Source organism: Hyla sarda, chromosome 13 (genome assembly GCF_029499605.1).
Source record: "Hyla sarda isolate aHylSar1 chromosome 13, aHylSar1.hap1, whole genome shotgun sequence".
Classification (NCBI taxonomy): Eukaryota; Metazoa; Chordata; class Amphibia; order Anura; family Hylidae; genus Hyla; species Hyla sarda.
In genome coordinates, this window is record NC_079201.1 from 33835407 (window position 1) to 33851279 (window position 15873).

Here is a 15873-nt window from a genome sequence, read left to right on the forward strand (position 1 = left end):
GAGCACCGGAGCCGACACACAAGGAGAGGAAAGCCCACTGGACCACCAGGGATGGAATAAAGGCACCTTTAGATCCCGCTGTCAGCTTTGACAGTGGCGATGTAAAGGGTTAATAGCCAGCTGCGGCGAGATCGCCGCATGTAAAAATCAGTTGGGGGCTGGACGGTATGACGCGGGCTCGAGTCGGGAGCCCGCGCCATACCACCTTAACGGCCACTGGACAAGTATACACGTCCATGGTCATTAAGGGGTTAAACAAAACCCAGAGCCTCACAAATGGGGGTAGTTAAGGGTTAAATTAACTATCCTATATATTAAGGGGACATATAAGTAACACGTGACCAAGTTTTATTGAAATATCTCCAGCCGTTTGGAAGTTATGCATTAACATATATTTCCCATAGACTTGTATGGGACTTTAAACAAAAACCCCTGAGCTCCTATGTGTCCTGGCTGCAGAGTGATTTCAGACTCACTCACTGAGTCCGAAATGCTTGCTGACAGGATTGCTAGGGAGACCCCTAGTGGAGGAGTATTTAAAGTAAAAAAAAAAAAACATGAAAGGAGGGAAAAAATTTTAATAAAAGCAATTGAAAAGTTGTTCAGTAGGGCTTTATCTTTAATATATAAAAAGTTTGTTTCATGAGGTACTCTTTAAAGGGTCACTCATTAAAACTAATTTTTTGCTATTGCACTCCTTATGGTAAATGAAAAATATTTCTAATATACTTTGTTTTAAAAAAAATTAAGTTTTCTATGTTTTATTTGTGCTTAAAAAAGCTCAAAAGCACATTTTTCCCCAACTCATACACAGACTTTGGACCAAAGCCCAAACACAGGAGTGCTGAGGGGGGGTGTCCAGCGTCATCCAATCATAGCTCCTCTCACACATAACTGCCATATGCTGTTGGTTGGACCATACACCCCCCCCCCCCCCACAGCACTCCAGGCGGCACTTCCTGTGTTTGGACTTTGGTCCAAAGTCTGTGTATACGATGGGGGAAAATGTGCTCTTGAGCTTTTTTAAGCACAAATAAAACAGAGAAAACTTCATTTTTTTTAAACAAAGTATTTTAGAAATATTTTTCATTTACCATAAGGAGTGCAATAGCAAAAATGAGAGTGTTTTAATGAGAGTGAACCTTTAAGAAAGAATGGGTGTTTGAGTTTCTTCATTTAAATTTGGGAAGGCAGATTGCTACAACGGAAATCTCCCCACTAACTCAGTTTGCCAGAGAGACCTGCTAAGCCCGGTGTCTCAGCCAACAGGAGTCGCTAGTATTCTCAGTCTGATTTGTTTCTTTAATTAGTAAGTTGCAGAACATTTTGCAAACAAAAAAATAATAATAATAGGTTCACAGTTTTTTCTTTGTCATTTCTGTAGTGTGAACTCCTAGCACAACAATTTACTGCCTACAAAATCAAAATTTTGCCATCTTTTTCCAATTTTCTGGCATTTTTAGTGTGAGTCTCGATGAGATTTCCACACTTGTCTCCAGGTATCTTGGCCCACTCCTTATAAGATACTGCTCCAGCTGTTCTAGGTAAGAAGGAGTCTTCTCCAGACTGCACCTTCCACAGATGTTCTATAGGATTTAGATCAGGGCTCATAGAAGCCACTTCACAATAATCCAATGTTTTTTTCTTAGTCATACTTAGGGGTTTTTAGTTGTTTTTTGTGTCATTATCCTGTTGGAGGATCCATGACCTGTGACTAAGACCAAGTCAAGAGTGCCTTAAAGGGGTACTCCACTGGCCATGCTTCACAGTAGGTGCAGTGTTCTTCTCTTTATACACACACTTCATTTTTGCATCTGCGATCATAGGCCTGATGTGACTTGCTCCACTTTTGTTTAATCAGTCCAAAGGACATTCTCCCATTAGTTTTGTGACTTGACCTTTGGACAGATGAAACAAAACTGGAGCATTTTGGCAGGTCACATCAGGTCTATGTTTACAGATGCAAAAAATTAACCATACAAAGAAAAGAACACCATACCTACTGTGAAGCATGGAGGAGGCTCGGTTATGTTTTGAGGCTGCTTTGCTGCATCTGGTGCAGGGTGTCTTAAAGGGGTACTCCGCTGCTCAGCGTTTGGAACAAACTGTACCAAACGCTGGAGCTGGTGCCGGCAGCTCGTGATGTCATAGCCCTGCCCCCTCATGACGTCACGCTCCGCCCCCTCAATGCAAGTCTATGGGAGGGGGTGTGGCGTCACAAGCTCCCGGGTCCGGCTCCAGCGTTCGGAACAGTTTGTTCCAAATGCTGAGCAGCAAAGTACCCCTTTAAATCTATACAGGGTACAATGAAATCCTAAGACTATTAAGGCATTCTGGAGTGAAATGTGCTGCCTAGTGTTGGTAAGCTTGGTCTCAGTCACAGGTCATGGATCCTCCAACAGACAACTAAAAACACCCAGGAATAGCTAAGGGCAAAACATTGGACTATTCTGAAGTGTCATTCTTTGAGGGCTGATCTGATCCTATTAAACATCTGTGTAAGGAGCTGAAACATGCAGTCTGGAGAAGACGCCTTCATACCTGAGACAGCTGGAGCAGGATCTTATGGGGAGTTGGCCAAGATACCTGGAGAAAAGTGCAGAAGTCTCATGGAGAGTTACAGAAAATGCTGGATTCATGTGACAAAAGGTTGTGCAACAACACATTAGGTTTGGGTCCCAAAAGCAACGTCTGATTTTCAGCAGTAATTTCTCAGTATATTTTATTCATTATTACTTTAGTCAGTTTCAAGTAATTTCAGGAAGTTTTTCTGTCAAAAGGGGAACAACAATTTTGTCCACATCTGTAACTGGCCTCATATAATCTGATCATGAAAAGTCCTACTAGTGAGAACAGCCATCATCAATGAGGAACGGGGTTGTCTCCTACAAAATGCATTACACAGCACCCATTCTAATCAATAGGATGCCCATGTAATGTCTAACATATTTTACGAGGCTGTGTTCACATTACGTGGCAACCTGCCAAAATGGTATGCCAACATATATGGCAGCGCTCAACAGTGGGTCGAATAAGTTTAAAAGCCCAAAAAATAGTCAACTCTGTTTGGTCCAGTTCCTCAACAGAGAATGTTATTTTTCAACACTCAACAGCACGGTCTGTGCTGTGCTTTTAAAAAGGGGTACTCTGCTGCTCAGCGTTTGGAACAAACTGTTCCGAACGCTGGAGCCGGGAGCTCGTGACCTCACAGCCCTGCCCCCTCAATGCAAGTCTATGGAGGGGGCGTGATGGCTGTCACGCCCCCTCGCTTAGACTTGCATTGAGGAGGCGGGGAATGACCTCACGAGCGCCAGCGTTCAGAACAGTTTGTTCCGAACGCTGAGCAGCAGAGTACCCCCTTAAGTCTGTTGAATCAATAGGCCCACTGCCAGGTGGATGCAATATACTTCAGAATACCTTTTTTATTTTTTTTTACCAGTTGCCAATGTATTCCTCTGATATAAACATAGCATAAGGGCCCATGCACACTACAGAATATCTGCCTGGAGAAATTCCGAGCGGACATTCCATGTGCAGCTGGTGCCGTCATAATTAATCCGCGCAATGACCGCGCAAACACGGGCTGTCCACATTGAAAGCAATGCAGTTCCCACACTGTATGCCATCAAAAGAATAAACAAGTTCATTCATTCGGCGGAATGCAGAACTGGAATTTCTGCACTGGAAATAATACAACAGTGCAGTAGAATCACATTATGGGGAGAAATTCAGTTGGTGCCATGGGCCCCCATAAACAAGTGTCATCACATAGGCCATACAAAAGATAACACTGTCTTTCACATCCCAAAAGTATTAAATAAATAAATCTATTAGACATCTCATGAACACTACTGGACGCATGCATTACCTTAATGTTCTCCATTTTGCCCTTCAACTTTTCGATCTCTTCCTCCACGAGCTTCTGTTGACGGTCACTGGCTAGCAAGTCATCTGACAGTTTCTTCTATTTTATGGAAAGAGCATGAAGTAAAAGAATAAAGAGTTATACAGTGGAACAAACACTTACCAATTATGAGAAATAGGAGGAATTCATTATATACTGCTCAAAAAAATAAAGGGAACAGTTAAACAACACAATGTAACTCCAAGTCAATGACACTTCTGTGAAATCACACCGTCCACTCAGGAAGCAACACTGATTGACAATCAATTTCACATGCTGTTGTGCAAATGGAACAGACAACAGGTGTAAATTATAGGCAATTAGCAAGACACTCCCAATAAAGGAATGGTTCTGCAGGTGGTGACCACAGAACACTTCTCAGATCCTATGCTTCCTGGCTGATGTTTTGGTCACTTTTGAATGCTGGTGGTGCTTTCACTCTAGTGGTAGCATGAGACGGAGTCTACAACCCACCCAAGTGGCTCAGGTAGTGCAGCTCATCCAGGATGGCACATCAGGATGGCACATGCAGCTCATCCAGGGTGGCAAGGTTTGCTGTGTCTGTAAGCATAGTGTCCAGAACATGGAGGCGCTACCAGGAGACAGGCCAGTACATCAGGAGACGTGGAGGAGGCCGTAGGAGGGCAACAACCCAGCAGCAGGACCGCTACCTCCACCTTTGTGCAAGGAGGAGCACTGCCAGAGCCCTGCAAAATTACCTCCAGCAGGCCACAAATGTGCATGTGTCCACCCAAACGGTCAGAAACAGACTCCATGATGGTGGTATGAGGGCCCGACATTCACAGGTGGGAGTTGTGCTGACAGCCCAACACTGTCCAGGACGTTTGGCATTTGCCAGAGAACACCAAATTCGCCACTGGCGCCCTGTGCTCTTCACAGATGAAAGCAGGTTCACACTGAGCACATGACAGAGTCTGGAGACGCCATGGAGAATGTTCTGCTGTCTGCAACATCCTCCAGCATGACCGGTTTGGCGGTGGATCAGTAATGGTGGGGGTGGCATTTCTTTGGGAGGCCGCACAGCCCTCCATGTGCTTGCCAGAGGTGGCCTGACTGCCATTAGGTACAGAGATGAGATCCTCAGACCCCTTGTGAGACCATATGCTTGTGCGGCTGACCCTGAGTTCCTCCTAATGCAAGACCTCTTATGGCTGGAGTGTGTCAGCACTTCCTGCAAGAGGAAGGCATTGATGATATGGACTGGCCCGCCCGTTCCCCAAACCTGAATCCGATTGAGCACATCTGGGACATCATGTCTCGCTCCATCCACCAACGCCACATTGCACCACAGACTGTCCAGGAGTTGGCAGATGCTTTAGTCCAGGTCTGGGAGGACATCCCTTAGGAGACCATCCGCCACCTCATCAGGAGTATGCCCAGGCATTGTAGGGAGGTCATACGGGCACGTGGAGGCCACACACACTACTGAGCCTCATTTTGACTTGTTTTAAGGACATTACATCAAAGCTGGATCAGCCTGTAGTGTGGTTTTCCACTTTGATTTTGAGTGTGACTCCATATCCAGACCTCAATGGGTTGATAAATTTGATTTCCATTGGTAATTTTTGTGTGATTTTGTTGTCAGCACATTCAACTATGTAAAGACGAAAGTATTTCATACCATTAGTCGATTCATTCAGATATAGGATGCGTTATCTTAGTGTTCCCTTTATTTTCTTTGAGCAGTGTATGTGACACCTCTAGCACAAGGATTGACTTAAAGCCACGTTCACACAACAGAAATTCCGTGTGGAATTCCACATTAATTTTCTGCATGGAATTCTGCCTAAATTTATTGCCCATTATACTTTAATGGGATTCCGCAAGGTCATTCACACTGCAGAATTTCTGCTGCAAAATGATTGATGCGGAAATTCCAATTTCTACAATTCAGAAAAATATATGCGTGGTCTTATATTTTTCCCGATTTTGGGGCTGTGGAACCCCCATTGAAGTCAATGGGGTTTGATTTCTGATGAATTTTGCGGAATGCATTCAGATTCCACACAGAATCCTCACAAACTTTGACTGTTCTATTAAAAAAAGTCTATGCTTTTACTGATCTGCGGAAGAATTCCGCAAATGTTAAAAAGCTGTGGAATTCTGCAGAAAAGCAATGCAGATTCAAAATTCATGCTGAATTTCCGTAGAGGGAACGTGGCCTTGCTGTCATGATGGTCCAGTATGTGGCAGAATATGTTTAAACCTCCCACACAATTTCGTAGCCAGAAAGTAGTGCCATCAGCTGAAAGTCACACAGACCTGCATAGGACTTCCAGTAATACATCTTAACGCATTAGTCCCCAGGCAAGTTTTGGGCTACAAGATTACCTGGGAAGGTCAACCATATCCTGCCAGAAAATTAGTAGTCTCGTATGCAAAATCCATTTTTAGATTTAGCATCCTCTGATGGCAAATCAGACAAAGGGAAGGTCACCAGGTTAAGGCTGGAATTCCACTGAGGTTTCTTTTTTGCAAAAACGCTGTAAAAAATGCCAATTTTCCCGCATGGCATTTTTTCAGCGAAAAAACGCCGCGTCCAGATGTTGGCTGCAAGTCAATAGTAAACTGCAAAATGCCAGATTAACTTGGCATTTTTCAGTTTGGCATTTTTCAGCAGTTACGGGCTCAGAGGCTGGTTTTCCAAAATGCCCGACAAAACCTAGTTTGGCGTTTTTAGCCCTGAAATCGTGGCGTTTTCCTCCCATAGAAGTCTATGGGAGAGCAAAAAAGGCCAAGAAAGACGCCATGTTGGTTAACTTTTGCGTTTTTGCAGGCGGTTTTTATTCTTTTTTGGACTTTAGCGATCCAAAAAAGTGATGGAGATACCTCTTTTATTAAAATTTCGTAGGGTACCATTAAAAAAAAATAAAAAAGATACAGTAGTGATGGAAAAAAATTGTATCTAACGAAATGTTTCTTTTTTATTTCGAAATTTGTATTAATTTTTAAACAGGGATCAATTTATGTGGGCAGGTAAAGCACTAAAAATGTAGCCGACAATAATAAAAATGTGGTGTGTGTGTGTGCGTTTTTCACATTTTTTTTAGGTAGTACTACTACTCCCAGCATGGAACACACTGTTCCATGATGGTAGTAGTACCTGTACTAATAGACAGATCGCCTGTTGCGATCCTTCTGTATAATTTATAGATGTGGCGGCAGCTCTTCTATCGTCCCCTGCACTGCCGTATATATCCACCTAATTCATATTTCCCATAGAGAGCTGTGATTGGCCAGTTGGTTCCAGCCAATCACAACTATGTGGGAAATATAAATAGGTGTATATATACACGTCAGTGCAGGGGACCATAAAAGAGTGGCCGGCCGCATCTATACATTATACAGGAGGATCACAGCGGGTGTCAGAAGTTACACTCGATGCGATCTGTCTATTAATGCAGGTACTACTGCTCCCAGCATGGAGCAAAGTGTGCTCCATGTTGGGAGCAGTAGTACCTGCAATAAGGGACAGATCACAGCAGATGTCACTTCTCCTGACAACCGTTGCGATCCTCCTGAAGTGAATGTCGGGATCAGCTGTTCTCCCGGCTCTGTTCACATTGTCCGTTTTGTATAATGTGAACAGACCCTTCTGCCAGTGTCTACCCAGACAGGTAGACTCCAGCTGTTGCTAAACTACAACGCCTAACATGCTGGGAGTTGTAGTTTTGCACCAATTGGAGGCTCCCTGTTTGGGAACTGCGGAGAGTGCAAAAAATCTCCTAACCCATTTTTTTTCCCCATCTCATTTCAGATCAGTGTATGCAGAGGATTATGACGGATTAACTAAAAGAAGTGATTTTTTAAATAAATTAATTTTTCCAATGTGTTTTTTTTATTATTGAATTTTCAGGCTTAGTAATGGAGGCTGTCTAATAGACGGAATCCATTACTAAGCCAAGGCTTAGCATTAGCCCCAAAAACAGCTAGCGCTAACCCCCAATTATTACCCGGTATCCACCGCCACAGGGGTGCCGGTACCAACAGGCCCGGAGCATCAAAAATGGCGCTCCTGGGCCTAAGCGGTAACAGGCTGGCATTATTTAGGCTGGGGAGGGCCAGTAACAATGGTCCTCGCCCACCCTGTTAACGTCAGGCTGTTGCTGCTTGGTTGGTATCTGTCTGAGAATTAAAATACGGGGAACCCTTTGCGTTTTTTTTAAATGTATTTTCATTCTCAGCACAATACCAACCAAGCAGCAACAGCCTTACTTTACCAGGGTGAGCGAGGACCATTTTTACTGGCCCTACCCAGCCTAAATAATGCCAGCCTGTTACCGCCTAGGCCCAGGAGCGCCATTTTTGACGCTGCGGGCCTGTTGGTACTGGCTCTTCCCAGCACTCCTGTGGTGGTGGGTACCGGGGTAATAATTGGGGGTTAGCACTAGCTGTTTTTGGGGCTAAGGCTAAGCCCTGGCTTAGTAATGGATTCAGTCAATAAGACCGGCTTCCACTACTAAGCCTGAAAATTCAATAAAAAAAATAATAAAAAAAACACATTGGAAAAATTATTTTATTTTAAAAAAACACTCCCCCACAGCCCTCGTTAACCATTTTATTAATAGAAAAAAATCCAGTTCATCCGCCGTAATCCATCGAATCCGCAGTAATCCTCTGCATACACGGATCTTAAACGAGAAGAAAAAAAAAACACAAAAAAATTGGTTAGTACATTTTTGGCACTCTCCGCTGGGGAGAGCGCCTATAATGCATTGTCTACCCAAACAGCCTTTGGCTGTCTGGGAATGCTGGGAGTTGTAGTTTACCTACACAGGGAGACTCCAGCTGTTGGTAGACACTGCCAGAAGGGTCTGTTCACATGATACAAAATGGACAATGTGAACAGAGCTTCAGACCCTTACTAGTGTGACTCCCTTATGTAGCTCCGCCCCCTAATTATGTCATCACTAGGGGGCGGAGCTACAGGGACCCGAACGGGACAGGGAGCGACGAAGGTAAGTGGACCTTGTGTTCTGTATACACTACATACACCCATCTATAGATAGCTGTATATACTGTATACCGCCCAAAGGGTTATAGGAGCAGGGAGTCCTGTCAGTCTGGTGACATGATTCCCGACTCCTGTATAGTATACACGGGTACACTATACGGCCGGGGGAGGCGAGTAGTGATGCTGTACATCACTCCTCATCTCCTTACACTCTGTGGACCGGGCGCTCAGCATCCGACCCACAGAGTGGTACCCAGAGGCAGTGAAAAAACTGCCACAGGGGACAAAACTGGCAATTTCCACACACCAGGAAAAACGGCAGAAAAAGTTTTTTCTGGCGTTTTTGCTGGGTGGAAAAAACCTCAGTGGAATCCTAGCCTTATGCCGTAGAGAGTGTGTGACTTTTGTTTTAGTCACACACTGCAAATGCCCATAGTACTGATCAGATAATCAAATCTTATGAAAGTCCCCTATGGGGACGAAAAGTGTCAAGTAAATATATAATAAAAAATAAAATTTTTCTCTCTCCCGTTTATAATGTCGGGCATCACTGATCCGGGATGCTACAATCAAAGTTGATTACCGCATCTAAACTACTGAAAGCACATGCCGGTTACTCAGTGGAGCTGATCAGGACACCCGCGGATCAGCTGAGAGGACGGGTGGAGGTTCCCTACCTACCTTCTGCTCGTCTAATCAGTGCTCCAAAAAAGCAGGCAGCCTTAGCAGCTGATAAAACTGATCAGTGCTGTGTTATAGGCTGCTAAAGCACAATACTTATCAGTGTCTGCAATCATAAGATGACAAGTAATATTCACTAATGTGTCTCCAGTTGTTGCAAAACTACAACTCCGAGTCTGGGCATGCTGGGAGTTTTACTATTGCATCAATTGGAGACACACTGTTTGAAAAACACTGCCCTAAAAACTGTAAAAAAAACATTTAAAAAAAAGTTAAAAATGGTAATAAATGTGAATAAGCCCTTCCCCTAATAAAAGTTTAAGGGTAGGGTGCCTCCAGGTTTGCCCCTTATCAGTACAGAGCAGGGTATTCTGGCTTGGCTGGTAAAAGGCCTGTCGCCTAGTGAAAAGGTGTGTGTGTGTATATATACACATACACACATTTATATACACACACACACACACACACACATTTCCCTAATAAAAATTGAAATCAACCTCCCTTTTTCCATAAAAAAATAAATAAAACCATGTTTTGTATCACTGCGTGCAGAAATGTCTGAACTAATAAAACATAACATTTAGAATCCTGCACAGGAACAGTGATAATGTAAAATAATTCCAAACACCAGAAATGCAGATGTTTGGTCATTGTAGGTTAGAAAAAAAAGCGTAAAAACCGATCCCATAAAAACAAGAGTGGTACCGATAAAAAACTACACATCAGTGGGAGAAAAAAAAATAGCTCTCATACAGCCCCATTTATGGAAAAATAATACAAAAGTTATAGTTATAATTCCGCCCCGCTATTTAAATATTCATGGTCTTCAACTCCACATCCTAGTGAGGTAGAGTCACCAGTCACGTGAGCACGGCGCTCTCTCTGCAGAGCGCATGCGCCGGAAGATTTCCCCCTGCTCTTCAGTCATGATTAAATCTTCTGGCGCATGCGCTCTACAGAGAGAGCGCTGCGCTCACGTGACTGGTGATGCCACATCACAAGGACATGGAGTTGTAGACTATGAATATATTAATAGCGGGGGCGGTATTAAGAGGTTAAGAGGTAACAGTGGGGGATAGAAGTGGCCAGCCGGGGGGGTGGGGGCTCCGCCTCCAGCACTCTGAATACAACAGAACTTTGGAAGCTGATATCTTGGGACCTACTGAAGCAACTGTGACCCCTCTTAGAATCCTCTTCACCCACACTATAACAGTGTATTGGGTTTAGTGTGGGTGAACCTGGCTGACAGTTTTCTTTTAAGGGATTAATGTGTTGTATGAAAGTTAAAGGGGTACTCTACCCTTAGACCTCTTATCCCCTATCTAAAGGATAGGGAATAAGATCTCTAATCGCAGGAGTCTGGCTGCTGGGACCCCCGTGATCTCCGTGCAGGCACCCGGTATTGTTAACATTATGTCGTGACATCACTCCCCCTTCATTCATGTCTATGGGAATGGGCGTAACGGCCGTCACACCCCCTTCTATAGACACGAATGGAGTACCGTGTGCCTGCACGGAGATCGCGGGGGGGTCCTTTGGATAGGGAATAAGATGTCTAGGGGCAGAGTGCCCCTTTAATATAGACCAGTATTCCCCATCATGTCCAGACCGCTGAGGCGGTAATGGCATAATGGGAGTTGTAGTTCTGTCACAGCTGGAGAACCCCAGGTTGGGAGATACTGTTATAGATAGACAGCAGGCTATACTGGCACCAGATAAGTACAGTGATCCTTCCACTCAACATACAATGGTCTCAACATACAGTGGTCTTTTCTGGACCATTGTAACTTGAAACCAGACTCAACATACAATGCTACGGACAGTCCAGATCTGTGAAACGTGTCAATGGCTGGAAGAACTGACCAATCAGAATGGACATTTACTGGTAAAACACCTGTATTACTGAAGTGTATGCACTGATTGGCTGTCTGGTAGCGCCCTCTACAGTACAGGGAGGTAGTACATGTTCTGTACTACTCTTTACCCGTGCCAGGGTTAGCTGCTCCTTAACGGGGTACTCCGCTGCCAGAGTGTTCGGAACATTTTCTTCAGAACGCTTGGAGCGGGGGTCGTGATGTCACGGCCATGCCTCCTTGTGATGTCACACCCCGCCCCCTCAATGCAAGTCTGTGCATAGACTTGCATTGAGGGGGGCGTGGTGTGACATCACAAGGGGCGTGGCCGTGATGTCATGACCCCCAAAGCCCGCACCCAGCGTTCTTAACGGATGCTGTTGCTGCACAGAGATCACGGGGCCCCACTTGCTGGACCCCTGCGATCAGACATCTTATCCCCTATCCTTTGAATAGGGGAAAAGATGTCTAGGGGCGGAGTACCCCTTTAACCCCTTAAGGACACATGACGTTCTCATACGTCTCCATGTCCGAGTCCTTAAGGACACATGACGTATGAGAACGTCATGTGTTTTGCCGGCCCCCCGCAACCATCTGGAGCGGAGCCGGCGCCCGATGCCTGCTGAAATCGATCAGCAGGCATCGGGGCATATCGCCCAGGGGGGTCATGATGACCCCCCATGTCGGCGATCACGGCGCATCGCTCGTCAATTCAGACGAGCGATGCGCTGCGATTCCGTTCCCCGCCGCTCGCCGGGCGGGGATCGGAGCCGGATGTCTGCTGATTTCTGCCCACCATTCCACAGAGATCTGGTGTGCAGGACGGAGCCCCGTGCTGCCCACCATCCCCTCAGTAAAAAAAAAGTGCCCCTTGCCCCCTTTCTGTGGCCCCTTGGCACAGAAATCCCCAGGGATAGCTTTAGATTAGGTAGGGACAGGTTAGGGTTAAAAAAAAAAAAATAGTTTTTAATTTTTTTTTTTTTCGGCGTACCTCAGTGGGTGTCCGTGGGTCCGTAGCACCTTTAGCTGCATGACCCCGGCCCTGCTGGGTCGCTGCGGTCTGCCGTCAGCCTTTTTTTTTGGCGCAGATCTTTTTTTCTTTCACTAAGCGTGTGTGCGGACCCTCTTAGTTATAAAAGAGCGGTCCGCCACCGTTTGTTAAAGCCCACCCGCCGCTGATCAGTCCCGTAGTACTGATCAGCGGTTTTTTTTGTGGTGCCGGCGCTTTTTTTCGGGTTTTCTAGCGTGTTTTTGCCCCCATAGGCGGTCCGTGCCACCAGTAGCAGGCGTGTACTGTGTGGCCGGACCGTACCTGTGTGTGCGGCGTGCCTCACCGCTGTCAGTGATTTATCACTGATCAGCTTTTTTTTGTGGTAAAGGCACCTTTTTCGGTTAACGCGGATTTTTTTTTGCACCCATAGGCGGTCCGTGCCACCAGTAGCAGGCGTGTACTGTGTGGCGGACCGTACCTGTGTGTGCAGCCTGTCCCACCGCTGTCGGTGATTTATCACTGATCAGCGTTTTTTTTTTTGGTTCAGGCGGGTGCATTTTTTTCGGGGTAAAGCGTTTTTTTATTTATTTTTTCGGGTTTTTTGTGTGGGGGTCTGTGAACAAGCCACCAGCCACTGTCCTGGGCTGAGTGGCTGGACCCCCCACTGACTTCTGCGCCCCCTGCCGCCACAAGCGCTAATCAGTGCGCACACCACTGATTAGATAAACGCTTATTTTTTTGGTGCAGGGTTTTTTTTTGCGCTAGAAGTCCCCCTTTTTTTTTTAAAAGTCCCCTTTTTATTTTATATTTTTTTCTGTTAGGGCGGGTTAGTTTAGTTAGGTTAGGCTAGGGCGGGTTAGGGAGGTAGTATCGCACCACACGCAGCACACACACCAATAAAGTTTTCCCCCCCACACACACACATACCCGTATCCCCATTAGAGTAGGGAAATGGCCCGCAGAGTGTTTTCGGCGGAGGAGGCATATGACCCAATTGCCTCCGACTCTGAAAGCATCTCAGAGGACGATGAAGACCCCACCTTCCTTATTTCATCGTCCTCCTCATCATCTAGTTCTGATGATGAGCCACCAAGGCGGCGAACTCGCCGCCATGCGGTGCCGCAAACCTCCTCTGTCCTTGAGCCTGTGCCCCATGCTAGTATGAGTCCCCCTGGCGCTCATACTAGTGAAGCCCCCCTGCCAAGGTCACTGGTACCTCGTACCGGAGAACTTGACTGGGCTGAGCCAGCGGACCACGAGCCCGTGATTCCTGAGTTTGTTGGCGACTCAGGAATCAAAATTAACATCGCCGGGTTCACTGAAAAGGACTTTTTCGGTCATTTTTTCAGTGACGACTTTGTTAATTTGATGGTTACACAGACGAATCTGTACGCCCAACAGTTCGTCGCCGCTAACCCGGGCTCACTTTTAGCTAGACCCGGCGGCTGGACTCCAGTCGATGCAGCCGAAATGAGGACCTTTTGGGGCCTTGCGCTGCATATGGGTATAGTTAAAAAACCCTGTGTCAGGCAATATTGGAGTGGGGACGTCTTTTACCAGACACCCCTCTACAGTATGGCCATGACACGTTCCCGGTTCGAGGCCATTCGGAGATGTTTGCATTATGCTGATAATGCGGCATGTCCCCCCCGAACTGATCCCGTGTATGACCGCCTGTATAAAATCAGGCCGGTCATCAATCACTTCGGGGCCAGATTTTGGGAGGCCTATGTCCCGGGGCGGGAGGTCTCTATTGATGAGTCGCTCATCAGCTTCAAGGGGAGACTCAGCTTCTGGCAATACATCCCGACCAAGCGAGCGCGGTATGGCGTGAAGATGTATAAACTTTGCGAGAGTACCTCCGGGTACACTTGCAAGTTTATGGTGTATGAGGGACGAGATTCCCGCATTGAACCCCCAGATTGTTCCCCCACTCTGGGTGTTAGCGGGAAAATCGTTTGGGGCCTTTTGCACCCATTGCTAGATAAAGATTACCACCTTTACATGGATAACTTTTATACTAGTATCCCTCTCTTTTCATCCCTCGCCGCCAGATCCACGGTCGCTTGTGGGACAGTCCGGAAGAATCAAAGAGGCCTTCCGCCCCATCATTCCCTACATGCTCCTATCCCCCGGGGTGAGTCCCGTGCCTTTTCCCATGAGAACCTGTTGTTGGTCCGGTATAAGGACAAGAGGGATGTCCTTATGCTCACCACAATTCATGGGAATGGCAGCACCCCTGTCCCTGTGCGAGGTACCGCGGGACCGGTCCTCAAGCCCGATTGTATTCTGGACTACAATCGGTATATGGGGGGAGTTGATCTTTCTGATCAAGTCCTCAAGCCATATAATGCCATGCGGAAAACACGCGTATGGTATAAAAAGGTTGCGGTCTACATGGTACAGGTTGCCATGTACAACTCTTTTATACTGTACCAGAACGCTGGCAACACAGGGACATACCTGGAGTACCAAGAGGTAGTTCTAAAGGCCCTCATCTATGGTGATCGCCAAAGAGCGGGTCAGAGCACCTCTGGAACTTTAGGTCCCCGGATCGTCCCCGGCCAACACTTTCCAGGTGTGATCCCCAACACTGGAAGGTCGGGACGAACCCAGAAAAGATGCAGAGTGTGTCACAGGAAGGGGAGACGGAGGGACACCACCACTCAGTGTGACACTTGCCCCGATCATCCGGGCCTCTGCATAGGCTGCTTCAGGGAGTATCACACTTCCATGGAGTACTAAATTTTCCATCCTTTGCCCTAAATTTCATTCCCCAGAATTCGGCTCCAATGTACCAGTCCAGGGTACATTATCTTCCAAATTTTATACCAAAATACCCTACCCCCAAAAAATCAAACCCAAAACCTCTTTCCCAATGCCCCTCATAATATCTTTGTCCCCCAAAAATGGGTCATGGGACACAGAGTCAACAGCATTGGAGGTTTGCAGTTGCCTCAAATGCGCAACGCTCTCTCTCTCCACCTGAGCGGGTTGCGCATTTGAGGTAACAGAATAGGGACGGCCCCACATATCCCCTTCCCAGAATGATGATTCAGAGTATAGGGTTTGGGGCGGGCATCATTTTTACTTTTGGCTGTACTCTGGGTCATCATTCTGGGAAAATAATTGGCATATCAGTTCTAAAAATTGCAATTTCCTTCCCCCCCATAGTACACTTCATCCATTCCTGGAAAATAAATGAAGGGAACACCCGTCTGTTCCAAATCTCCACTTCACCCTATACACCTTCCTTAGGGGGTGTACTGTTTGTAATAGGCTCACATGTGGGTGTTCCTTTCTTGTATTTTCCTCTGAATGTATGTAACTGTTAGGTCCGTAACAAACATCCGTCTCAAATGCGAAGAGTTCTCGCTGAGCTCTGTCGTATTTCCAGGCGACAATTCGGAGTCACATGTTAGTTGTTCCCAGAAAAATGAAGCAGAGTATAGGTTGAAAATTGCAATAT

The 15873-nt window shown here is 46.2% G+C and overlaps 1 protein-coding gene across 1 annotated transcript in view; it reads right to left on the reverse strand.

Moving 5' to 3' along the window:
• LOC130297230 (E3 ubiquitin-protein ligase TRIM65-like) overlaps window positions 1-15873 on the reverse strand; it is a 32919-nt gene that overhangs the window by 13333 nt on the left and 3713 nt on the right. Inside the window, exon 2 of the mRNA XM_056549438.1 lies at window positions 3869-3964. Coding sequence (XP_056405413.1) covers window positions 3869-3964 — 96 coding nt within the window. The remainder of the gene's footprint in view (window positions 1-3868; window positions 3965-15873) is intronic.